The 23896-nt window shown below is 37.2% G+C and overlaps 16 protein-coding genes across 16 annotated transcripts; 10 read left to right on the top strand and 6 right to left on the bottom strand.

Annotated features, from left to right (window-relative positions):
* Nucleotides 1–130: 130 nt before the first annotated feature.
* B0P05DRAFT_580498 (uncharacterized protein) lies at nucleotides 131–1060 on the top strand (the record flags this gene model as incomplete). The annotated part of the gene is made up of 1 exon (XM_051582024.1): nucleotides 131–1060. The coding sequence occupies one exon, from the start codon at nucleotides 131–133 to the stop codon at nucleotides 1058–1060; it is 930 nt and encodes a 309-aa protein (XP_051432622.1).
* B0P05DRAFT_474684 (Alpha/Beta hydrolase protein) lies at nucleotides 1057–2277 on the bottom strand (the record flags this gene model as incomplete). Its single annotated transcript, XM_051574801.1, has 6 exons — nucleotides 1057–1121; nucleotides 1178–1287; nucleotides 1332–1432; nucleotides 1489–1554; nucleotides 1596–1924; nucleotides 1971–2277. The coding sequence occupies 6 exons, from the start codon at nucleotides 2275–2277 to the stop codon at nucleotides 1057–1059; spliced, it is 978 nt and encodes a 325-aa protein (XP_051432621.1).
* A 314-nt stretch (nucleotides 2278–2591) lies between these two features.
* B0P05DRAFT_589204 (MAGE family-domain-containing protein) lies at nucleotides 2592–3663 on the top strand (the record flags this gene model as incomplete). The annotated part of the gene is made up of 6 exons (XM_051582717.1): nucleotides 2592–2708; nucleotides 2754–2844; nucleotides 2888–3028; nucleotides 3069–3266; nucleotides 3315–3535; nucleotides 3577–3663. 6 exons carry the CDS (start codon nucleotides 2592–2594, stop codon nucleotides 3661–3663), a joined length of 855 nt encoding a protein of 284 aa, XP_051432620.1.
* B0P05DRAFT_550680 (fragile histidine triad protein) lies at nucleotides 3613–4360 on the bottom strand. The gene is made up of 4 exons (XM_051579277.1): nucleotides 4190–4360; nucleotides 4137–4141; nucleotides 3893–4062; nucleotides 3613–3830 (listed from the first exon to the last, which is right to left on the bottom strand). Exons 1-4 carry the CDS (start codon nucleotides 4288–4290, stop codon nucleotides 3660–3662), a joined length of 447 nt encoding a protein of 148 aa, XP_051432619.1. The 5' UTR covers nucleotides 4291–4360; the 3' UTR covers nucleotides 3613–3659.
* Nucleotides 4337–5465, top strand: B0P05DRAFT_550673 (Phosphoribosylformimino-5-aminoimidazole carboxamide ribotide isomerase). Its single transcript, XM_051579276.1, has 7 exons — nucleotides 4337–4482; nucleotides 4527–4716; nucleotides 4780–4960; nucleotides 5007–5105; nucleotides 5151–5201; nucleotides 5244–5307; nucleotides 5356–5465. The coding sequence occupies exons 1-7, from the start codon at nucleotides 4370–4372 to the stop codon at nucleotides 5426–5428; spliced, it is 771 nt and encodes a 256-aa protein (XP_051432618.1). The 5' UTR covers nucleotides 4337–4369; the 3' UTR covers nucleotides 5429–5465.
* Nucleotides 5453–6408, top strand: B0P05DRAFT_550666 (CTLH/CRA C-terminal to lish motif domain-containing protein). The gene is made up of 3 exons (XM_051579275.1): nucleotides 5453–5550; nucleotides 5600–5795; nucleotides 5839–6408. Exons 1-3 carry the CDS (start codon nucleotides 5474–5476, stop codon nucleotides 6283–6285), a joined length of 720 nt encoding a protein of 239 aa, XP_051432617.1. The 5' UTR covers nucleotides 5453–5473; the 3' UTR covers nucleotides 6286–6408.
* A 9-nt stretch (nucleotides 6409–6417) lies between these two features.
* On the top strand, nucleotides 6418–7793 carry B0P05DRAFT_550659 (uncharacterized protein). Its single transcript, XM_051579274.1, has 5 exons — nucleotides 6418–6630; nucleotides 6704–6728; nucleotides 6811–6901; nucleotides 6962–7448; nucleotides 7506–7793. Exons 1-5 carry the CDS (start codon nucleotides 6458–6460, stop codon nucleotides 7618–7620), a joined length of 891 nt encoding a protein of 296 aa, XP_051432616.1. The 5' UTR covers nucleotides 6418–6457; the 3' UTR covers nucleotides 7621–7793.
* Nucleotides 7794–7956: 163 nt separating this feature from the next.
* Nucleotides 7957–9264, top strand: B0P05DRAFT_550656 (uncharacterized protein). The gene is made up of 4 exons (XM_051579273.1): nucleotides 7957–8090; nucleotides 8132–8701; nucleotides 8749–8996; nucleotides 9045–9264. The coding sequence occupies exons 1-4, from the start codon at nucleotides 8075–8077 to the stop codon at nucleotides 9135–9137; spliced, it is 927 nt and encodes a 308-aa protein (XP_051432615.1). The 5' UTR covers nucleotides 7957–8074; the 3' UTR covers nucleotides 9138–9264.
* Nucleotides 9265–9567: 303 nt separating this feature from the next.
* On the top strand, nucleotides 9568–10805 carry B0P05DRAFT_639279 (uncharacterized protein; the record flags this gene model as incomplete). The annotated part of the gene is made up of 3 exons (XM_051583708.1): nucleotides 9568–10152; nucleotides 10218–10385; nucleotides 10433–10805. 3 exons carry the CDS (start codon nucleotides 9568–9570, stop codon nucleotides 10778–10780), a joined length of 1101 nt encoding a protein of 366 aa, XP_051432614.1. The 3' UTR covers nucleotides 10781–10805.
* Nucleotides 10625–13415, top strand: B0P05DRAFT_188139 (P-loop containing nucleoside triphosphate hydrolase protein). The gene is made up of 6 exons (XM_051573177.1): nucleotides 10625–12268; nucleotides 12323–12750; nucleotides 12798–12949; nucleotides 13000–13157; nucleotides 13217–13231; nucleotides 13273–13415. The coding sequence occupies exons 1-5, from the start codon at nucleotides 10942–10944 to the stop codon at nucleotides 13228–13230; spliced, it is 2079 nt and encodes a 692-aa protein (XP_051432613.1). The 5' UTR covers nucleotides 10625–10941; the 3' UTR covers nucleotide 13231; nucleotides 13273–13415.
* A 247-nt stretch (nucleotides 13416–13662) lies between these two features.
* B0P05DRAFT_550651 (Rho GTPase activation protein) lies at nucleotides 13663–15087 on the top strand. The gene is made up of 2 exons (XM_051579272.1): nucleotides 13663–14313; nucleotides 14357–15087. The coding sequence occupies exons 1-2, from the start codon at nucleotides 13722–13724 to the stop codon at nucleotides 14980–14982; spliced, it is 1218 nt and encodes a 405-aa protein (XP_051432612.1). The 5' UTR covers nucleotides 13663–13721; the 3' UTR covers nucleotides 14983–15087.
* Nucleotides 15088–16227, bottom strand: B0P05DRAFT_550648 (Grap2 and cyclin-D-interacting-domain-containing protein). The gene is made up of 2 exons (XM_051579271.1): nucleotides 15971–16227; nucleotides 15088–15923 (listed from the first exon to the last, which is right to left on the bottom strand). The coding sequence occupies exons 1-2, from the start codon at nucleotides 16056–16058 to the stop codon at nucleotides 15109–15111; spliced, it is 903 nt and encodes a 300-aa protein (XP_051432611.1). The 5' UTR covers nucleotides 16059–16227; the 3' UTR covers nucleotides 15088–15108.
* Nucleotides 16228–16276: 49 nt separating this feature from the next.
* B0P05DRAFT_550647 (spermidine synthase) lies at nucleotides 16277–17426 on the bottom strand. The gene is made up of 4 exons (XM_051579270.1): nucleotides 17275–17426; nucleotides 17095–17233; nucleotides 16991–17045; nucleotides 16277–16923 (listed from the first exon to the last, which is right to left on the bottom strand). Exons 1-4 carry the CDS (start codon nucleotides 17348–17350, stop codon nucleotides 16312–16314), a joined length of 882 nt encoding a protein of 293 aa, XP_051432610.1. The 5' UTR covers nucleotides 17351–17426; the 3' UTR covers nucleotides 16277–16311.
* Nucleotides 17427–17511: 85 nt separating this feature from the next.
* Nucleotides 17512–20419, bottom strand: B0P05DRAFT_550633 (N-acetylglucosaminyl transferase component-domain-containing protein). The gene is made up of 9 exons (XM_051579269.1): nucleotides 20206–20419; nucleotides 20016–20166; nucleotides 19340–19966; nucleotides 19059–19285; nucleotides 18536–19012; nucleotides 18373–18487; nucleotides 18129–18310; nucleotides 17943–18080; nucleotides 17512–17884 (listed from the first exon to the last, which is right to left on the bottom strand). Exons 1-9 carry the CDS (start codon nucleotides 20377–20379, stop codon nucleotides 17792–17794), a joined length of 2184 nt encoding a protein of 727 aa, XP_051432609.1. The 5' UTR covers nucleotides 20380–20419; the 3' UTR covers nucleotides 17512–17791.
* A 44-nt stretch (nucleotides 20420–20463) lies between these two features.
* Nucleotides 20464–21489, top strand: B0P05DRAFT_589194 (uncharacterized protein; the record flags this gene model as incomplete). Its single annotated transcript, XM_051582716.1, has 2 exons — nucleotides 20464–20863; nucleotides 20909–21489. The coding sequence occupies 2 exons, from the start codon at nucleotides 20464–20466 to the stop codon at nucleotides 21487–21489; spliced, it is 981 nt and encodes a 326-aa protein (XP_051432608.1).
* An 8-nt stretch (nucleotides 21490–21497) lies between these two features.
* Nucleotides 21498–23323, bottom strand: B0P05DRAFT_580490 (FAD-linked oxidoreductase-like protein; the record flags this gene model as incomplete). The annotated part of the gene is made up of 3 exons (XM_051582023.1): nucleotides 21498–22025; nucleotides 22081–22202; nucleotides 22258–23323. 3 exons carry the CDS (start codon nucleotides 23321–23323, stop codon nucleotides 21498–21500), a joined length of 1716 nt encoding a protein of 571 aa, XP_051432607.1.
* Between the last annotated feature and the right edge of the window lie 573 nt (nucleotides 23324–23896).

Here is a 23896-nt window from a genome sequence, read left to right as displayed (position 1 = left end):
TAACTTGAGATACTGTTCACTGACTTGTTATAAAGATCTAAAGCATGCTGACTGTACAGAGTCATTCTATCGAGAAAGTGTCACTGCCGAGATTCAAACCCGGGAACTCGACAAAAACGACAAGAACAAGATGCTCGCTATGTTACAACGTCTCGAACAAGAGAACCAAGCCCTCGATCTAGACGATGATGACCACTACGAGTCCATGCTTGATCGGTTCAGTCAGATTGATATTGAACACACAGATGCCAATGTGATTTGGGACCTCTTGTCTGATCAAGAACGAAAAGAATTTGAACACGTCTTGCACAATGTAGAAAAGACAGGTGATTGGCACGCTTGGCATCTCCCATCCTATTCTCCCTGGTGGGAGGCCTCATCCCTTATTCAAGAACAAGACCAATCGATACCTGGACCTGTATTGCCTGCATCTTTACCTGATTTCACTCGACTCACGCAACCTGCAACACGATCCAGTCCACATATTGTCTGGAATGGACTCAGTATTTTAGCCACGTATAGTTATTTAATGCGCCATGCCATGGGCGACTTATTGGAAGATACACGCGATACCCTATGTCTATGTGAAGTACTCTCAGCGAACGTACTGTTTTCCAATGCAGCCACATGTCCCTATGAGGGTGTAGAGGATGTGGTGGGTGATGTAGTAGCACGTATCATCGATTGGGAAGACAAAGCAACCACTCGACCCTCATTCAACCACATAAGACGATACGATTTAAAACTATTGTTGTTGCATGATTTGGAAGTACTTCAGAAAGAATCCAAGCGAGCCATATTTGATTTCTGGCACACCATGGACTGTATCAGCAAACAGACAAGAAAGAAAAAGGTTGTGTTAGCCACAAAAAAGCTTTATTTCTATTTTGCAGCAGCATGTTATTTAGATAAGCAAGACATGGTTCAATTAGCCATCCAACATGAGACCCAAAAGATAGAAAAAGAAAAACAAGCGTTTCAAAGAGACTTTGAGGCTGCTAAAGAGGCCATGAAGCAATATCAAAAATCAAATTCAACCAAAATACAAATATTAGATTAAAGTCTAGATATGTTTGTCTTTTCCTTATGGACCCTTTTGATGGTCTTCAAGATATGTGGCACTAAAAAAAGAAAAGAAAAATGAGTTGAGTCATGTATACAAAGCATATTTGTTTACCAATAATATCGGGTGTTTCGTTAGGAGCCATATGAGTGCCTTCAACAAACTCGAGTGTGATTCTATCCTTGTTGAGATTGATGACACTAGCGGCATCTTGACGACGCACACTTGTATATTTTGATGAGATGGATTACGATAAAGAACAACTTACAAACTAGATCCCAAAGCATAAACAAAGTGAATAGGCACTTTAATCAAAGCAAGTGATCTACGTGCTGTGTTGGTATCATAAGTAGCGTATCTAAATACATGCTAATAAACTATCAATATACATATGCATATATCTTCCTAACTAGACTGTACTTTACATATTCTTGTTCTCTAGGACACTTGAGTTTTACAGTGCCTTGTTCAGTGTCATACATGCCATATTCCTTATTACAGTTAGATATAGTCATAGACAGAGGATACTTACCACATAAAGATCAAGTACTTCAGGATGTAACAACTGAAAGAACTTCTTGGTCAATAAAGATGCACGACATGCTTCTCTTGTTGGCCATTCATCACGGCGTCTTAAGGAAGCAAGCACAGGCACTTGACTTGCCAATTTAGCATCTAAAAAAATATTCGACATCACAGGCTCAATCACACATAATCCATCAAACGTGTTGGGGAAAAAGAATTCGCAAAGAATAGCACTACTCGCACCAAACGAATGACCCACTAAAATAAGCAAATGGTCCTTTAGTTTCAATTGATCCACCACTTGCTTGGTATCCATGGCATTATCAAACCAACGATCTAAATAAGGTCAGTCAAATAAATGTCTGTGCGTTCGTTGACTTACATGAGTTCAAAAAAGTGCCTTGATTCAGTCTGGCTGAGTCTCCATGGTTACGAGCATCCCAAGAGACGAGCAAAAGATCAGTTTGGTCATAGGCCTTGATGGTTCTGAGACTGTCAACCAACCGCTTCATAAGGGGATGAAGGGATTCTTTATGGAAGCCGTTGGAATGAGAAAACATAAAGACCATCTTGTTGGTACTGTTAGTACCCGGAAAGGAGTGCGTATCAACCACTAACTTCTGAACATCATAACCATCTGTAGAAGGATGAACTGGAATGATGTGCGTAGAAGAAGGAACAAGGTACATGGAAGAAAAAGCAAATAAAAATGTGGGGCAAAGAAAAATACTCAATGCATTTTATACGTCTGTGGGATTTTGGATCAATAAGCAAATGTGAAAAAATAACGGGAAAAATCCTTTATCCGCTTATGACAAATACAAAAAAGCAAGGGAAAAGACTTGTATCAACCTTTATTTATTCTCCTAAAAAAAAAAAGGGGGGAGGGAGAGAGAGAGAAGAGGAAGATTTCGCGTCGCGTTCGTGTCCAATCAAATGTCTATTCTGTCGCGTACAATGATATCTGCTTCTTTCTTTTTTTTTTTTTTTTTATTTATTCAACATGTCAACTCAAAAAGGAAAGAGAAATAGAATGGATCTAGACGATAGTTATGAGCCAGAAGCAGAGTCTTCTCAGAGAGTCAAGACTATGTCTTCTTCTACTGATTGGGAAAACGAAGTACAGTTTTATGCCTTAACAACAATCTACTCATTTATAGCGTAGGAAACACAACGTAAAGTCAAAGATGTCGTCCGTTACTGCTTGTCATGTGAATACAAACGCAAAACAATCAAGCGTGAAGATCTACAGAAGCGTAACGTTCAATCAACCTCATCTGTCATCTCATAGTCGTTTAGATCTCAATGCCAAAGGTTATATGTATAATCTTGTGATTGACAAAGCCAAAACCAAACTAAGGAATGTCTTTGGCTTTGATTTGGTTGAATTGCCTTCGATTAGAGACAAACAGAATCAGTCCAAGACACAACAACAGAAAAGTAAGATTCCCCTATCGTCATTCCGTTGTTAATGTCTTAGGCACTCAAGCACAAACAACAGACACGCAAACACAAGGAAGGGGCCCTTCTACAGGCGCTTATGTGTTAGTATCCTCACTCAAGGAAGTCTATAGTACAGCCGATATCATTACTCGTACTCCAGAAGAATATCAATACACCGGTATTTTATATACGATCCTGGGCCTCATCTTTCTTAATGCCAATGAAATTTCCAGCCGTAAGTCATACTGTAATAACAATACGAATGCTCAACATGACTGGATAGCTGAATTATACGCTCATTTGGATCGTATGAAGATTCGTAAGCATGGATCAGATCAACTTGAGGACCGAGACAAAATCCTAGACTATTTCATCAAATTAAATTATCTTAGAAAAACCAAAAAACCTGATACAGAAGGCGAAGATTTAGAATTCATCTTTACAGCAGGAGCACGCGCCAAAGTTGAATTGCCTACAGCCAGTCTTGTTCATTTCATGTGCAGTGTAAGCCAATCCGTATTCATTATCATCTTAACATGATCTAGTTTTACAATGGCTCTGAAGAAGAAAAACAAGCACTTGCTCGTAAAATGTATTTGCAAGCAGGTTTTAGTGATAGTGTAGGTCGTTAATTCATAAAATAGACACGCAATGCATCTGCTTCTTCTTTCATTTCTTGTTCTGTACGTGGTTTTCGTCCTTCATTATCGACTTTTGAATCTAGGGCATGATAGATGTCATCATTATTAGCCCAATCTCCCTTTTTACGTGGAATGATATGCATATGTACATGAGGTACCTGTATGCTTATTAGATATATATATATGTATATAGAGAGAGAGAAAAGCATGTTCTACTTGCCGTTTGACCTGCTTGAGGACCATCTTGTATGGTCAATGTAAGAGAAGTACCTTGATAGTGCTTTTCTACTACATTGCCAATAGACTGTGCTGACATCATGAGATCGACTGTTTCTTCAACATCTAAATCAGCTAAACGAGCAGCAACACGCCTAGGAATCACAAGGACATCTATCATGTTAAGGAATAGACATAGACACTATGAACCTATGCGCATATATATATATATATTTAAAAAAGGATACGACCCCTATTTTTTTTATTTTTAATGGTATGTTCTGTTCATCCCTTGACTTACGGTGCAATAGGTTTCAGGTTGACAATTCCCAAAGCTAACTTAGACTTGAAGAATATCTGAGATTCGTGAATGATGTGTGGACCAAACCTATACACCGTCATAAATAAGAGAGAGAAAGAGAAAGAAAGCTGTGACTAATAAAATTTCTTTTTTATTTTTATTTTTTTTTTTCTTTCAATCATGACACGATTCAACGGTTGCATTGATCTTCATCACGGCAAAGTGAAGCAAATTGTAGGTGGTTCTTTATCTGACAGTTCCCCTGAACAATTGACTACCAACTTTGTATCCGAGTAAGAAGGGTTCGTCCATGATGATGGTCAATAACACTCTATAGAGAGTCCCCTGGTTTTTATGCTCGTCTCTACAAGCAACACAATGTGTCACGCTGCCATGTTATCAAGCTTGGTCCTAATAATGATGAAGCAGCAAAAGAAGCATTAGCTGCATGGCCTCAAGGTCTTCAAGTAGGTGGAGGTATTACATTAGAGAATGCGCAAACATGGCTTTCTCTTGGTGCTTCCAAAGTAATATTGATAAAAAAAAAAAAAAAAAGTTTTGTGGCATTTGGACTGATGCTCATACTCTAGGTGATTGTGACAAGCTATTTATTTCCTGATGCCAAATTTTCGTTAGATCGGTTAGTTCAACTCTCTCAGTTGGTGGGTAAAGACAAGCTTGTGGTAGATGTCAGTTGTCGTAAAAAGCAAGATCAATGGGTTGTTGCAATGGATAAATGGCAAACCATGACAGATATGCAGGTCAACAAAGGTATAAAAAAAAAAAAATTGAGTTCCATGTTACTGATGATGACTAGCTACTTTGGATATGTTGAGTGAATACTGTAGTGAATTCTTGATTCATGCAGCTGATGTAGAAGGTCTTTGTAATGGCATTGATCAAGCATTAGTTGAACGCAAGTAAGATGGTTTTATATAACATGTCCTTATGTCTATCATAGGTCTTGGTGAATGGGTTACTATTCCAACAACATATGCTGGTGGAGGAAGATGTAACGATAAAATCTATTAAATAAGTGACTTATTTGTTATAGCATTAGAAGATTTAGCATTAGTGGATAAACTCTCTAAAGGCAAAGTAGATTTGACATTTGGAAGGTAAATCCCATGGCTTCATATGGAATGGAATAACTCAATAGCATGTAGTGCTTTGGATATCTTTGGTGGTCAAGGCGTCACTTTTGATGCCTGTGTAGAATGGAATATGCATCATCCATAAAATAAAATAAAAAATAATTCCCGCTTTTTTTCTTTTATTTTTTAAATGACTACAAATATCAAACGAAATATTCCTAAAGATGAATGGGAACAACGGTTATCCAAAGTCAAAGTAAACAAACAGTAAGTGAGATAGACGACATACTTTCTTGAGACATACTTTTTATTATAGAGACTTAAATCAACTGGTCATGAACTATCTTGTGGTAGAAGGATATAAAGATGCAGCAGAGCAGTTTAGTACAGAAAGTGGATTAGCACCTACAGTAGACTTGCAATCTATTCAAGAACGAATGGATATTCGTCATGCTGTTCAATCGGGTGATGTAGACACAGCTATTGACCTTGTGAATGACCTCAATCCAGAAGTAAGAAAAATAAGAGTTGAATGATTCATAGACGCGTGATTAGATTCTAGATACAAATCCATTACTGTTTTTTCATTTACAACAACAACGCTTGATTGAACTGATCCGCAGTGGTTCATTTCAAGAAGCGCTTGAATTTGCTTCTGAAGAAATGGCACCCCGGGGAGAAGAACATCCAGAGTTTCTGGAAGAATTGGAACGTACTATGGCTTTATTAGCCTTCCAAAATGCTTCAGATTCACCTGTTCAAGACTTGCTTCATCCTGGCCAAAGACAAAAGACAGCCAGTGAATTGAATGCAGCTATTTTGATGAGTCAATCTCAAGAAAAAGACCCTAAATTACCCAACCTGTTGAAAATGTTGGCTTGGAGTCAAGAACAATTAGATGAGCGTATGACTTATCCTCGTATTGAAGATTGGGTCAAGGCAGACTTAGTTGTAAGAGATGAAGATGGAAATCAATTGGAAGAAGATGTAACCATGTCTTGATATAAAAAAAAAATCGATCTACTGCTTCTCAGAATCATCCTATCTACATTCACTTGCGGCGTTTAAATACTGTAAAGAATATAAAGTTTAAACCTTAAAAACCGATCATTTGAAAGCTTCTTCTTTTTTCTCGCTTTCTCTTTTTCTCTTTTTCATCTTATTTATTCAAGAGATGGTGTGTTTCTGGGCTTTATTGTCAACTGAATTAGAGTTTATATACACATCGTATTATTCACTCGATAGACATTCTTTATGGGATTTCATTCATCCTGAAGAAGTCTTGTTAGCCAAGAGAGATCTTGTTCGCTTTATTCAAACCAATCAGTCCAATGGATCTGTTACAAGGTAAGCTTGTTTCTTTTTACCCGAGAACTAAAAAAAAAAAAAAAATGTTAATGCTCAAGATCAATTCATTTAGATGTCGATTAAAAGATTATACTAACGTAAAGAAATATATATATATACATATATATATGTATATATATCAGAATCATACGAGAAATCTTAAAAAAAAGGTCTCTTTAGAACTCCTCTTTGGATTGGATTGTTGTTGACATGACGATGTATGTAGCCACACAAGATCTTGTCTTGGCTTTCTTTCACCCTATTCAAGAAGGTAAAATAAATAAATATATATATATAGACAAATCAACACAACTTATCCTTTTACATATAGTCTCTTGCCAGGAACAGCCCAATTGCTATCATTTGAGAGAAGCATTAATACACCGTTTACATAGAAACCTGCCTTCTCCTTCTCTTTCAACATCGTCTTCTATTTCATCTAGTTCATCTCAACCTATATACCCTGATACACCATACCAATCATTATCCATCATGGATACTCGCTATCAATCCATTGTGTTATCATGGCCTGAAGAGACAGACAGAGTACTGGATGTACATCTCTCGTCTGATAAACACAATGGCTGTTCTCGCTATATTCAACCTCAAGTGCGTCTCATATCTGGTCAACGTATAGAACGTCTTGTGATTGAATATGGTACGATTGGATTTATACTGACGCGTATAGACAAGATCCAGACACACATTTCATTTGAAGAGAATAGTAACAAACAACAACAATATCAAAGGAATCATTGTCAAAGTTGTGGCACAGATTCCAGTCCAGAATGGCGTCGAGGACCCACAGGCCATAAAACGTAAGTTTATTCACATTGACATGGGATTTGCTTATTTATGTATATATATATATATAGTCTATGTAATGCTTGTGGTCTGAGATATTCTCGATCAGTTGCACGACAGGGAAAGAAACAAAAACAACATTCTTTAATTCAGAGTCAGAATACGCCACATTATCATCCTTATTAAACATGCCTTTCATATATATATATGTATATATATGCTCTCATTACATTCATTTACTATAGTATACACACTCTATTTATATGCCCAATAGGAACAAGAAGAAGAACAAGAACAAGAACATATGAATTAAGCTAATAAAGAAGCATATCGGAATGAAGGGTTCCGTTGCATTGACAGTTTATTTTTAGATATTGTTAAAATGACCAAGTTGCTAAAAAGTAAACAATCACTAAATTTGTAGAAATCATAAAAATATCATTCTATATGCTTTCTTCTGAAATGGAAAACTAGACCATTTTCTATGTTGTACCAACGATATTCCTTATTAGGTATAAATTCAAATAATATATAAAACAAGAATGGGTTTGTCTGTGTACTGTCTAAAAAAGAAAATGAAAGAGAAATAAAAATTAAAACTCCACGTCCAAGAACGCGTTTTCTATTTTATTTTATTTTCATGGAAGACAGAACAGGTACAAACCTAAATCAACAACATCAACTCATGATGCAATAGACGAACTTTCCAACAAGACATTTCGAACTCGTCAATTACCACCTCTTCATAACTTTCTTAAAGACTCACTTGTTCATAAAGAAAAACTCCTTTCTCGCATCTTGTGTCAACATTTGGATCTCAAAGACAGTGCTAGAAGCAGTCGCCATAAAAAGGACATTCGAGGTGAAATCAAAAACTTGACGATTGCTCAATTACCCTTACCGAATCTACCTACATATGATCCTGCTCTTTTACCTATTCGTGTTCGTATTGAGATCTATCTCTTTACGGATGCTGTCACTTATAAACACGAATTTGTCTTATTGCCTGCAATGCATCTACCCAAAATTGACTTGGATATCATCAATGATATAGCATTCTATCCTCTGTTGTTATTAAGAGCAGCTAGTGATGTGACAGACAGTGTGCTGTATTGGCTGGAAAATGCTTATTTGGCCCCTGCACGTCCATTTGTCTTGCCAAATACAACACTGGTGAATATTGTGCATATCTGTGTTGAGTCCTTTTATTATTTATCACAGGAAATGGAAGAACGAAAATCATTGGATCCAAAAGCAATTGTTCATGGTAATGTTATTATTCTTAAAATGTAATGCTGATGATAGTTGTGTTAGACTTGGAGGATGATACAGATCAACTCAAGCTAGAATATCAGTTACTTAATGATGATGTATCCAAAATTACACTGCTTATATCTAGGCAGCAAGTAGTAGATATTTGTCATCAATTACCAGAAAGAGCTTTGTTCTATAAAGCATTTCTAAATCATGTATGTAATACAACTTCAATCCGTGTCAGTAGCATGACCTTCTCTCAAGTGGCTTATTCTTCACTGGCAGTCAGAAGAGATGGCTGTTTCAAGGTAAAGAAAAAAAAGAGAAAATGAGAAAAGATACTTATTTATGTTTAGATTAACCCAAACGCACTTAAAGATGATGCTTTGGATCTATTACGAGAATTACTTCAAGCAGGAGAAGAACAAGCGTATGAGTTTTTATATTAAGGACCGAAATAAAAACTAGCCCCATCTTTTGTCATTCAAACTCAGTAACAAAATTATCCTGATCCAAGAGCCCCATATACTTTAATGCGTTTCAGCTCTTTGCGGATGATGTGTTTTAAGATAATGCAGTTTAGTACTTGTTAGCCTCAATTACAACTTAGTATTGGTGGGTCATATTGTGTATGAATGTAATGAGTTGAAGCCATTATGCAATTAACAAAAATACTCAACTACCTCCTTGTATTTGTGCCATTATTCTACATTGACTGGTTCATATATGTTACTCTTTTATTCTCTGTATCTCATACTCTACTTGAACTTTTTTTAATAAAATGTATAAAGAACAGACCATCATTTTAAACTCAGTTTATAAAATAAAAGTGGACTGAGTTTTCTTTTTTTTTTTTTTTTTTCTTTCATTTCTTTGAGAATGACAAAAGAGTCTAATACACCCAAGGCCATCAATATCATTAGACCCAATAGCAGTCATTATTTACTGAATACAAGCCATAGCAGTAGTACAAATGGAAGCATAACAAGTAATAACTCAACAAGACGTCCAAGTTCAGTCTTGTCGGGTACATCAAGCACATCTCATTCTCGGAAACCAAGAGTTGTTAAAGATAATATATACCAACCTCCTAGTCGGAAACCCTCTTATGACGACTACAGTAGAGTATCTACTCGACCTCCTATTGAACTCTACAAACCACCGCAGCAACATAAAAATAAGTCTATACCATCGCATGACCCTATCAAAATAGTGAGCCATAGACCACCAACTAACAAGTCGCAATACCATCGATCTGTATTAGGTGTGATTAATACACCAGCCAATCATGAAGATCAACCTATATCCTCAGAAGATAATGATGATGATGATGATGATGACCAACAGAGTGTGGTTGATTTAGATGAACTCTCAGATAAAGAACAAAATGAACAGCCAATAGAAGAGCAAGAAGAAGAAGGGGAAGACGAACCCGTGCTGAATGAAGCACGAGTTAATCGAAAAGTAAGGAAATTGGGTTATTTATTCTCCTCATTTATAGATATATACATGTATATATTATTGATTAGATTGAAGATCTTGAATTAACCGTGAAATCCTTATTGACAGTGAATGCCATGTTGGAAGCTACTGTGAGGAAACAAGCATCTCAACTGAATCAAGTTAAAAAATCAGGTCAAGTAAGCATGGATACACTATTAGAACCACCTCAAGATATAGTTGAACCAGTGATTCAAGTAAGGCGATATACATTCAATACAAGGATTGACTCTTTATGTATTAGTCGGACAGTGAAGAAGAATGGGAAAATGATGCTTTGTTTCAAAAACTAAAAAAACTGACTGAACAGCTGATTGAACAAGGACAAAAATCAGTGGATTTTGAATATAAAATATTAGGCCGAGTATTATCTAATTATGAACCATTGGATCAAGTACAAGAAGAAGAAGAAGAAGATGCAGGTAAGATCATAGTAACACTTGATCTTTGTTTTGATTCTCGACATTCAGGCACTATAGAAACAATACCCAATAATACATCGATACCACAACCACCACCACCACCACCACCTTCCACGACGACGACACGAAGAAAGCCCAAAAGAAAGTTATCCAACAAGAGTACATCTTAATATCCATTTCTAAAAGCGGTTATTTAAAAAAAAAAAAAAAAAAAAAAAAAGAAAGAAAAGACGCGCTTTGATATATACAAACAAAAATATATATATATATATATAAATATAAAAATACACGTGTCGATAAAAACGCGTCTCTTTTCTTTTTTCTTCTATTTATGAGTGATTCGAGTAAGGTATTTCATCCTTTTTTTCAACCTAAAAGGCCTGTGAAAGAGACTCCCGAGCCACTCAATACAACAACCTTAAAGAAAAACACACCAGCACCTCCTCTACCTCGATTCTTTTGTCAACCTGAATCTTCTAGAAAACTAACACCTGTCAAACAACCTACACCTCGACCTGTCTTTATTTCAGATATCGTTCAACAGAAACCCACTCGACATGCTATCAAGACAGATCATGAGTTTGCTCGATTGGATCGATCTATTTTTGGCCATGGCCATATCACAGACAAAGTATTTGAACCTTGTGCTTTACCCCATCCACCTCAAGTCGATTTAAAGCAGATCATTAACACACAAACACATGCATTCTTTGCAATGGGCAAACAACTTCGACAAGTCACACCTTGTATGGAACGCGACACTACCATGCCAACACACATACCTGATCAAGCCACACTAGAAATGACGATGGATCAGTATTTTCCTCAGTGGCGATCGTATTCTTCATGTGTTGTACTAATGCAATCCATAACTCATCAACGATCTTCTCATAAACAATGGGTAGACAAATACCGTCCAAATGATATCCATGGCTTATTAGGTGCCAGGCACAATTTTACTTATCTTAAGGATTGGTTGCATCAAATGAAAGTACAGCCATTATCTGCACCTAAATCCACTGGATCAGAACATAAAAAGAAAAAGAAAAGAAAAAAGATGAATATACGTCACTACTATGAGGAAGAAGACATGGATATCATGCGACATTTATCCCTTCGTGGACAAGATAGTGATAGTGACGATGATGATTTTGTTGTCAAGCCCAAACGACAGTTAAAAGAAGAACATATGCGATCTAATATTGTGCTGCTTGTAGGGGATCATGGTGTAGGCAAGACAGCAGCTGTCTATACAGCAGCAGAACAAATGGCCTATGAAGTATTTGAGATCAATTCAGGATCCAGAAGATCAGGCAAGGATATTGTATCCATGGTAGGGGAGATGACCAAGAGTCATCTAGTTGCCTTTGGTGCAACACCCCCTGCTTCAGTTGCCAGTTTGTTTGTGGATAAGCCTACACCTGTCAAACAAACCAAGCGAAAGAAACTGAACCCTTGTCTCTCTTCTAAAAATGGATCCAATGGCACACTGAAAGGATTCTTGCGTAAAAAAGAAGTGAAGCCGATGGCTATCCCTACAACGAAACAAAGCTTGATTTTACTAGAAGAAGTCGACTTGTTGTTTGAAGAAGATAAAGGGTTTTGGACTTCTGTGATTGAATTAGCCCAAAAGAGTAAGCGGCCTATCATCATGACTTGTAATGGCAAGTAACAGTTATCTGCTCTTTTTAACAGTGCTAATCTTGAGATAGACCTTGATCAAGTGCCGTTAGACAACCTTTCTTTACAGATAGTGTTAGACATCAAACCACCCTCAGATACTGAATTATTGCCTTATTTATGGTTGATGTGTTATCTGGAAGGATGGAGAGTAGAACCAGCAGATTTAGTGTGTTTGATGGGTCTATTGGGAAGAGATATTCGAAGATTGATTCAGACATGCGAATTATTTGCAGGACAAGAGATGTTTGGAAAATACTTGGGTATTGAACAAGGCATGAATTTGACTGACATGAAGTTGAGGTCAATACCTTCTAAAGTGTGTGTGGATACATTTCGTTTGGCTCGTTATTATCAACATGAAGAGACAACTAAAGAGGAAGAGGAAGAAGAGAGTTTAGATGTCGTGTTAGAAACATTAGAAAACCATTGTTTCATTGACACTTGGTTAAAAAGACAAGTAAGAAAGAGTGTTTGATGTACTCAAGTGTTGATACGTGGGAGTAGCATAGTGATACTGAAGAGACAGAAGATGCGGTTCGTATGAAAGAAATAGAGACAAGGACTTCTTTGCTGAATACCTTGAGACCTGTATCATCTACATGGCAGCAATTCTTATTAGATGAAGATAGCCATTGGGATGAATTATGGGATGCAAGGTAAAACATACGACATGACATACTAGGCCTTTTTTTATTGATCATAGCAGACTAAATCATATGGAGGATTATCGTGAAGCCATTGAGAAGATATTACCTTTACCTATGCCAAATGAACAATATCTCACGATGGAATATATACCCCATATTCAAAGAATGACTGTCTCTTCCACTGTAGATAAGCCACAGAGATCAACTCGATCAAAGCGTAAGCGTATGCATTTACCTTTAAGTAATGATGCTGTTGACCTATTGAATCAAAATAAGCCACCTGTAGATGAAGTAAGTACATGTACAATCAGATGAGTTCACTTATTTTCTAGACTGCCTTTTTTATTCATTATCTACAGCTATTTAAATGTTGATCACAGGAGTCAGTGTTGTCTTAAAATAAATTGATAGTTGTGGAGTCCCTTCAACGCTAATAAATTATGCAATTTCCTTTTTAACACTAATTAACACTTTTTTTCTAATCTCTATAAAGAGCTACACTCTAGACTCTTTTTTTTTTTTCTTTTTTTTTGTATTTATTGCTGAGCAACCAAGCCAATCATTGAATAGCCATATCATAAAAGTAAAAAAAAAGTAAAAAACGAAAGAAAATAACGGTTACACATCATCGACTTGTTTATTTTACTATATTTAGGTAATGAGCCTGATGAAACAGTGTCTTATAAAGCACCCACGATCATCCTGAATACATCAAGGCCCCTACTCTCTTTCTAATTTATTTCACAAAAATAATAAAAAAAAAAATTAAAGTGTCACTTTGATGGAAACCCTACATCTCAATCGATCACAGTCTACGCTGAAGTCTACTGAAGAAAGACCCAGTCTGAGCCGCATGGAGTCCCTTCGAAGAGCTTTGACCACAAGCCGCAGAAAAGAAAAGCAGAATACGATATTGCAAATATCATTACCTCTTGTCGAATCATTACACACAACACCTCCTCTCTCTCCCCCTACAGTAGGAGTGCTACCTCGTTTTATACCAGATATACCACAGCAACAAGACGCTATTGTTCGCCACATGGCTGTCCTTTATATAGAATCCTATCTAGACGATTTGGATGATGTGTTGACTTGGGTGGACATGAAAAAGTCTTCTTCTCTATGGGGAAAATTAAAGACCCATATCTTGACACCTACTTCAGACCCACCCTTTTCTTTTCCTTCTTCGCCTACAGGTGAAAAGAAGATGGGCGTCTCCTTAGGTGACTTGAGCAATCCTTCCTTGTGTCAACCGAGTATGGAGGACATCAAACCATGGAAGACTGTCTGTCCATCCATTGTGTCTTGTTTCTCTATCCATGCACGGGTGCCTGGCTTTATTAAGGATTGTGTGTTGACCATGATCCATCAAGGTACAAGTGCCTGTTTGACTATGATGATTAACCAATACGTTAGATATTCATACGGAAGGCATCTTTCGAAAGAACGGCAATATTCGTGCACTGAAAGAGATGTGCGATACTCTGGATGCTCAGCCTCATCGTGAAGATTGGAAATATTTTTTTAAAGATCAATCGATTGTACAACTCGCAGCATTTATCAAACGATTTCTAAGAGAATTACCAGAACCCTTGTTGACATACAAGCTTCATAAATTGTTTATGTTGTCTATAAAAGCGCCCACACAAACAGAGATGCTGATCATCCTTCGCTACACTATCTGTATATTACCCAAAGCCAACCGAGATACCCTTTTGATCATATTAGCCTTGTTGAACTGGGTAGCAAGACATGCTTCTCATAACAAGATGGACTATGAGAACCTTGCGACTGTCATGGCACCGAATATTCTGTATGAAACAAGAAAGCAAACATCACATGTCACTGCAGATTCACCTGTCTGTCAGGGGGAAATTTATGTGATTGCAACCATGATTGAGCACTTTGAGACACTAATGGAGGTAAATTGGCAACAATCCATCTACGGTTTACTGATTTCTGTTAGGTGCCTATTGAATATTCAGGCTTATTGGAACATCCTAAAATGCTGGACTATCTTTGTACGCATGCCATCGACCTAAATTCATCTAAACAGTTTGTGAAAATGTTCCACCAGTTACTCAAGATCAAAAAAGACATTTTAATCACCCATTCTGCTGTATTGCCTCCTTCACCTTCCATCTCTTTTGTTCATTAAATTTAGTTTATTACAAGGCATCATACTTGTTTTCACACATAGAGAACCATGCCATATGTTCTTCAGGTGCTTGTTGTTTCGCAAGTTGAACAAGTGATTTGGAATGTTCAATGTATGTCTTGACTTGTTCTTTCATGGTAAATACATCTTCGTCATAGATCTGTGAGACCAGGACATCTGTTTCGTCCACTAATATATGTGCTTTTGTATAAATATCATCTAACCACCGTGTTGAGGGCTGAGGAGATTCACGAATACAACGACGCTCTATCTTTTGCATGACAAAGACAGCCATGTCTACTAGCTTGGCACATTGTTGAGCCACCTCTAATTCTTCTGGACTTAAATCTGTAGCATCATCTTCTTCTTCATTATCGTCAAACCCTTCTGAGGCGTCTTGACCATTTGCAATAGCATGGACTTCTGTCTTGGCATCTTTCAAGATGCTCTGTAGATTTACCCAGGCGTGTAAGACGGCTTCCTTGTTATTCTTGGGTAGCGTTTCCATGGCTTTACATGTATCCCAAAGAGCAGCTGTGGAGGCCATATAAGGCATATGTTTGCGGACTTCACTGGCATTTTCTTCTGTCATAAAACTACTGCAGAGAGCAACTAGGCCTTGAAGTACTTCTCGCACCATAGATTGATAAGCGTCTTTGTACATCTTGCCAGCATGGTCGGGTATGGTATTGTAGAATCCAACAAGACGGTACAAGGTGTTACTGATTTCGCTGATCATATGGATAGCATCATCAGGTTTACGAGGTGGTTTACAAGACAAGGTGAATTTAGTTGCATTGTGAGCCAAGATCTTTCCAAGATTGGCTAATGAAATGCATGAATGATCTGTCAAAAAATTGATGGAGAGTTACCTATTGTTTCTTGAAATTGAACCGAATTAAAATCAGAATGATCTATCTCTCTCTTCTTTTTCAAGTCGTCTAAATAGACCATGCACATTTTAAAGCATGCATTTAATTTCTCTATCAAGCGAAAGGGAGTCAATATGTATGTCTTTAACAGAACATACCTTGAAAGTCTGCTTCAGTCGTCATGTTGATATCGAGAAAGACAAAAGAAAAAAAAGAAAAAGAAAAAGAAAAAATAAACAAAACCGTCACGACTTGTTGGGCCCCTGAGTGGCGCATAAAGTAGAATATCATTTTCAGCAATAAGCATTATCATGACAATAAGAACTCTTTTTTTTTTTTTTTTATTCGTTCAAAGCCTTCTTGGCAAATTGAGGCAAGACAAAAGCAGCTTTGTGAATATCAGAGTTGTAGTAACGCAAGAGCTTTTCTTCTTGTTCAGGAGTGAACTTACGAAGAGGTTCCTTGAGGTTAGCTTCAGCATCCTTGGAACACATGATGTGACCAATTTGACCACTGGGATAAGTGGGGATACAGGTGTAAGCATATTCAACTTGAGGATAGAGGTTCTTACAGAAATCCTTGACCTTTCTGATAAGAGGAAGGTGAAGCCACATACATTCACCTTGAGTAGAGAAGACACCCTTTTCGGTCAAGGCGTTCTTCAAGAGTTGGAAGAAGTCAGGACCAAAGAGGGATTCAGCAGGACCATCAGGATCAGAAGAGTCAGTGATGATGACATCGTATTGGTTGAACTTGTCCTTCAAGAATTCGAAACCATCACCAATGTGAAGAGTGACCTTGGGGTGTTCGAAACCAATGGACATGTTGGGAAGGTACTTCTTGGACACACGAGGAACAGCTTCATCAATGTCAACAAGAGTAGCTTCTTCAACACATTCGTGCTTGACAACTTCACGGAGGACACCACCGTCACCACCACCAATGACGAGAACCTACCCTCAAAAAAAAAATCAATCATTTATTCCATTCAACATGTCGAATATGCAAATGTGTTATTACCTTCTTGGGGCAAGGATGAGAGTTCATGGCAAGGTGGGTGATCATTTCTTGATAACTAACCATGGGGAGTTAGGCCATGTCTTTGTTTCTATGGTTTGACTTACGAGAATTCATCACGTTCAGTGGCTTGAATAACACCATCAAGAACCAAGACATTACCATAGTTGGCAGATTGGAAGACAAGAACGTCTTGGAATTGAGACTTTTCAACGTGAAGGATTTCTTCAACCTTGAGAGACATGGCTATTCAAATGAATAAACTAGATAGACTATATGCGTCTTACCTTGACCAGGCCATTGGTTGTTCTTTTCCATGAACCAACCGTCGTTAATGAGAGGGTGAGTGAGAGGTGCTGCCATTTTTATGATCTAGAAGAGTAAGAAATCTTTTTTGATTTTGGGTTGCTTGGTTTTATATGAAAAAAAAACTTTTTCTAAAGAGTTGTGACTTGTAATTTTTCAATCCAAGAGAGTCTTCTTTAGCATAACATCATATGGGTTTTGTGATTTGTCGAGACTAGTGTATGTACCACTTGGTATGATCATGGCTTTACTTCAAAGTCAAGATACCCATTATTCTACAAACAAACAAACAAACAAACAAACAAACGAAAAAAATCAATCAATGAAAAGACAGCGAACCAAATACTTTTCAATGCTTATTTAAAGAAAACAACAGATTGAATCAATAGGCGATCCAAACCAAAAGCATACTTAAACATGAATCAAGCAATAGCCTCATTGCATCCAATTCAAAACAAGTCATTTTTATTTATTTACACAGGTACTTTTGCCATTGATTTATTCATTTTTCGGCCGAGTGGTTCGCAAGGTTAAGAGTAGCGATTGCCAAATAGTAGATAAGCTTGGCCTTTTATCTGGTAGCATAGAATACTAATCAAAGACTTAAGCTTTTTTTCCTCTTTTTTTTTTTTTTTTTTTTTTTCCTTACCTGAAGCTTTGGTATAGGCTTAATAGGTTCTCCATAAAGTAGGCAATTAAACACATAGGCTGAAAAATAGTGCGCACTGAGACGCTTCCAGAGCAGCATGTATTGAAAAAAGATAGCACTTAAAGGAATCGGCATATTCTATGACACATCATGAGTCATGCGCATTCCAAAACAAAGTGTCCTTACCCGCATCCATAAATAAGCGCCATGGATCGCATTCTGTTTTGATGGTATCTTGCTTGACATAGAAGAAGATCCTGCAATATCTTTCCTTCGAAGCGAATACCAGATTTGCTTTATCCTGTGAAAAATACCATGGTGTTCAAGCAGGAAGCTATCTTGACTAAAGATTTCAAATTCAAGGCCGCCTACATTGAATTATGAACAAACAACATACCCATGATATACACTCATATGTATATATATGTACCTGGTAAACGATGTGGGTCTTTCAATCGAAGCATAATAGCAAACAATGGGAAATGATTGAAAAAAGCTAAAATAGTCTCCATCACAGCTTGTAAAAAGATAACACCCACACGACTCTGAACAAAACAATGAGTGTTTCTATGCTTTATATCAATTTCACTCACCACAGCAAATGTCATGTAATAAATCAAGACCGTAGGAAACAGAAATGTCAACAGAGTAAAAAGACTGGTTCCCAAAAGCAACTGATCCAGGTCATAATCACAGGAATCAATACGGTGACGCAGAATATTCTGTTTTTTGCCTCGAAACAAGTTGAACAGTGAATTCAAGATCACCAACTGCCAGTTGAAGATACGAGCTGCGACCATATAAAAGCAGTAAATGTGCAATGTCATGAAAGCCAGCAGATCAGACGAGAGAGAAATGATCATGGTGATACCAAAGATGCCTGAAAACCCAATAAAATGGATCATTTGAGGTGTATACGGTTCAATGGTTTGTGTGCATAATGTCCATAACCGAATCAACCAGAGAAACAATTCACTCAAAAAACTACCTAGTTCATGATTTAATTTTAGACCTGCCGGTGATTCCAAAAACCATAGCATCATGGATTGAAGTGATTCCACTGTATATTCCTAAAAGGCAATCAATCACCAAAGCGTCGTTCATGGTTTTACTTACATGAAGCAACTTGTGTAAATGATGAGCTATGATCCGATGGTTCGCCATCAAAAATGATCCCATTGCTAACCCAATGATGATATCGTTAGCTACTAGCCACATACTGTTATAAAAACTAATATAATGCGCTCTTGCTTTTGCTGTATTGGCCCAGTTATGTTTTTGTAACATCATGTATTGACGAGGCCAAAAAAAGAGTTGTTGTAGTCTTAAATCAACCTGTTGACCTAGACCATAAGTGTTTTTTTTTTGTTTTTTTTTTTGACAACACCTATACTTACCAGCGGCAGATAAATCCTTGAGTGCAACACCATTCAGGACAAAGGTTGGTAGTCTGACATGTAGTAAATGAAGCGTCACTTCTGCCAAACTCAAGATGACAAACAAAGTACACATAAACACACTGACAATGACTTTTTCTGCAAGATAGCCAATTAACCCTTTTGGGCTAGTGATAATGACACGTATCAAGTATTTAGTTGCATTAGAAACTAGTTTTGTAATGTAATTTAGACTAGCATATTTTGTGATTGTCTTTTTCTTATATTCCAAAGCGAGTGTCTGTATGCCATGCTCGAGAAAATAAGAAGAGTTGATCTGGACAAGAACAAGGCTCAAATCATCACATTCTGGTCTCATGTGTCCATTCAATTGATGACTGTAATCCACAATTGTATTCAGATGTTTTTGTGTCTCTGATTGCTTTTTATCCATTGCCGTATGCATATCCATATTTTTGGAGGATATATCGAGTTCGAGTGGATCTAGTGCTAAAAATTGAAGTCGCTTTGGATTCGGTTGCTCATAAAACACGACTTCATATTGATTGCAACTTGACTCGATATGGTTGATTGTCATAGAAAGTGGTATTGGTATATAAGCATCATTTAGGCATATTGTTAACCAAGCTATGATCCTGTTTAGTTGTTAAATATAGACAAACGAGTGTCTTGTTACCTTGATCATTTAAAGAAACAGTATTGCATTGATCCTTAATCAAAATACCAAGGATTTGAGGCGGCACATTACATACTTTATTAATGTGTGTATATTCAGCATATTCTCCTGAGAAGCAAAACTCTTTGAGTATATCTTGCAACTCTTTTAGCTAACTTATTTAGTCTACAGTTAAAGGAGTCTAAACTACCTCAATACCAGACACAACAGAAGCAACACATATCACTTTTTCTTTATTATGCCATCCTATCAAAAATCCTTGTTTCGCTTTAGGAGAACAAAGGTGAGAAGGCCAAAATAGCTTTATGACCATTGATGAAAGTAAAAAAGAAAGCAAAGAGAATAAACAGCGTGTGTTTGTCATTCAAAGTCACGTTTGGCATGAAGATTCAGGGACAGCGCATCCACCTTGTTATAAAACTCTTTTCTTTTTTTTTTTTTTTATACTATGCTTGCTCGATGTCAGCACATATTTGCCTTCTCAAGAATCAATTGGTATACGCTTGCTATAGGCATTTTAAAAGATCATAAACGCAATTATTCTTATGGTCATGTATCCACCTCGTCACCTTTAATAAAGACGACTTCGGTCGAGATAAACCCAGTCTCACATATACTCAAACCAAAGAAAAAGATGATTCGTTGTTCAGGCTTCAAGAAATACGATGGACAACGCTGTAAAAGAAAAGTCAAGACAACATTAGATACTGTTTATTGTTTTGACCATCATCCTATTCAACCCACAAAAAAAAAAAAGAAAGGACAGTTTTCAGCTGATATTATAGAATTACCAATGTACACAAAAAAGTCAGTAGATGAAGGAAACAAGCTATATGATTGTTGGGACTGTAAGTGACAAGTTCATATGCCTTGTTATTGAATACTGTCTATAGTATGGATCAAGCCGTATATTAAGAAGGAATCAAGACAATTGATTCGCCGAGAAATGAAACGTCCTTTAACAAAGACAGACAAACCAGGTTACATTTATGCTTATTCGTTCGAGAATGGACCTCTTGCTTCAACAGACGCATTTGCTTATTTCAAGATTGGAAGAACAGCAGACCCTCATCGACGCATGTATCAAGTAGCCCATTTGTGCAACCATATGCCTAAAATCATTGAATTATTTCCTAGCTTTCCTCTAGTGACAGACAGACCTTACATGTCCACCAACTTGGAGACGCTAGATCGGAAAATACAGCAATTACCCAAATGTCCAGCAACACACCGAGTAGAACGATTGATCTTGCTTGAATTGTCGTCCTTGTATGAGAAGGCAGATGTCAAATGCTCTGCTTGTGGACAACTACATCGAGAATGGATACGTGTCGAAAGAACAAGATATGCTGATGGTACACTCATGACAGATCAAGAATTATGGACTTCCAACATAAAACCAGTAGTTTTGCGTTGGATTCAGTATGGTGTTCTTGCTTCAGCTATCAACAAAGAGAATTTTATTTACAAGTAGAATAAATATTAAGCAGTCTCGGTAGAAATGGTATTGTCACCATTCGAATTACCATCTAGACTTTGAGTTGTTGTGATAAGGCCAGCCAATCGATATTTGAGTTCTTGCCACATCAGAGCAAGTTCTTTATTGACGCCACCTAGTACAGATGAATTTTCTTGAGCGCGACGTAGTAGATAAGGAATGACCTGATCTATCCTACCATAAGGCAAGTATTTGTACACCGAGTAGCCATTTTTGCCTAGCGTGTAAGTGATTTGATCTTGCATACCAAACAATTGACCAAAGTGGACAACACCAGATCCAGGTGAAACGTGGTGCTGTTCCATTTCCTCTACGGTCAAAATGGTGGATTCTCTATTATGACTAGCAACCATGAAAACGACAGGAGCAGTGGAGGCAGTCAAAGGTTGACCCGCTGTCTCTTGATAGTGTTGCAATCTACCGAGTAAGAATCGGATACCATTGTTATAAGAATGATGTGTGTCTTCAATCGTATTGTGAATAGGAGATTCATAGTTCAATTGCTCTGCACGCTAATAGATGCATGTAAGTTCGTTTTTGTTTTTGATTTTGTTTTTGTTTTCTTACTTTGCGTTCTGAGATCATATAAGCACCACGCACAAGTTTAACAGCAAAAGCAAAATTGCCTCGCTCAGCCCTTTCAAAATCACGCTCTAGTTTCTTTTGAGCTGCTTTTGTATACATTTGATCTAAGAGAAAATAAACAAGTCTAAGAGCAAGAACAAACACACACATCAAACCTACAAGTATTATAAACAGTGGGAGAATGATCCATATCGTCTCGACGGTTATATTTCTCTTGAAGGTTCATCGCTACATGATCAATGGCTTCTTGAAAATAAGATTGTTCGGCATCCACCATAATCCCCACACCTTTATCTTGAGCAAGTTGACATACTTGATCCAATCGATGAAGCATGCGGCCATAAGCATGTAGATCCTCTAGCGTAAGATACACATCTTTTTCTGTCTTGTCACTATCTGTTTCCCACCAAACTTTATATCCCATTCCGTTCAGATTAAATAGTTTAGTATATTCAACATAGTCCAACGTGTATTTTTGATCGGTGAATCGAGACAAGATTTGGTTACGTTCTTGTTCTTGTTGTTTTGTATGAGGAGCAGGGCAAATATGAGAAGTAACATACTCAACACCATTACGACCAATACGACCGTCCACTTGATACTTTTCAAACGCCTTATCTAGAAAATACATGACCTGATTTAAGCGTAAGAGTAATTCAGGTGGAGCTAATGCAGTCAATTTAATTGCAGCAAAAGCATCATTCAATGAAGATTGAGAAGCAGTCTTGAGGCATGTCTTTATCATGTCTAAAGTGAGATCTGCATTGTGTTCTTGTTGAGCATATTTGCCAGCATTGTCTTTAGAAGGAGGAGGCAGGTCGGATTCAATGCTGAGGTCAAGAATACAGTTAATGTTGGATTGTGATAGCCGGTTCATAGTAGCCACACATTCTTCAGCTGTTTCTCCACCACAAAACTGATTAAAGAACGTATGTTTGATAAACCAATAGACAGGTGCTTGTAAATGACATGCTTCAGCCAATCGAAGAACATAAGGAGCAGTATCGGCGATCCAAGGAAAAGTGCATAACTTATAAACGAACAAGCCCAATAAGATTTCTGGAGTGGATCTGGCTTGAACAGCAACGCGATTATGCTCATCCTGTAACTGAGTAGATGTAGGGCCAATGATTGAGTGTTTTCTGTCTTGATCTGAATGCTGAAAGTAGTAATAGGCACTGGCAGCAGATACAGTAGCAATATATGAAAGTGTTCGAACAGGCATCTCATGCGTATGAGGATGATGATAGGATTTTGAATGAAAGCGACATGTCAAGGTGTAGGCATGGCGATACGAAAATGGCTTTCTAAAATACGATGTAGTTACAGTATTGAACGAATTACGGGCAATCAAATAACGTTGCATACCAATTTCTGGTAACAAATAAAAAAAAAATGGGAAGAAAGGCATAAAAAAAACCAAAGATAGCTGTCTTTTATACTTTATGCTTCAAGGGTTCATTGTTCATCCTTAAAATAGTAACTTTTTTTCGCACATAGTGAACCAATCATGTCTTCTTTGAGATTGACAAGTCAACATAGAATAGCATCATAATGACAGTTTATTACCATATCAATTTATGATTTTCTTCATTCCATTGCTGTCGTCTATGATTGTCCATCTGATTGATGGGTAAGCCATGTTCACTGGACATAGAATTGGAGTATTTCTTGTGTTTATCAGTAGAGAATAGGCTTTCTAAGTTTTGGTGTCTTGCGTATTGTTCTTGCCTTAACATTCTCATAGTTTCAAATAAGGCTGTGTCCATTTGTTCCCTTAATCGGTTATTCTTTATTT

This window comes from Gilbertella persicaria (genome assembly GCF_025201335.1).
Source record: "Gilbertella persicaria strain CBS 190.32 chromosome Unknown B0P05scaffold_33, whole genome shotgun sequence".
Classification (NCBI taxonomy): domain Eukaryota; kingdom Fungi; phylum Mucoromycota; class Mucoromycetes; order Mucorales; family Choanephoraceae; genus Gilbertella; species Gilbertella persicaria.
This window is presented reverse-complemented; position numbering and strand designations above follow the sequence as displayed.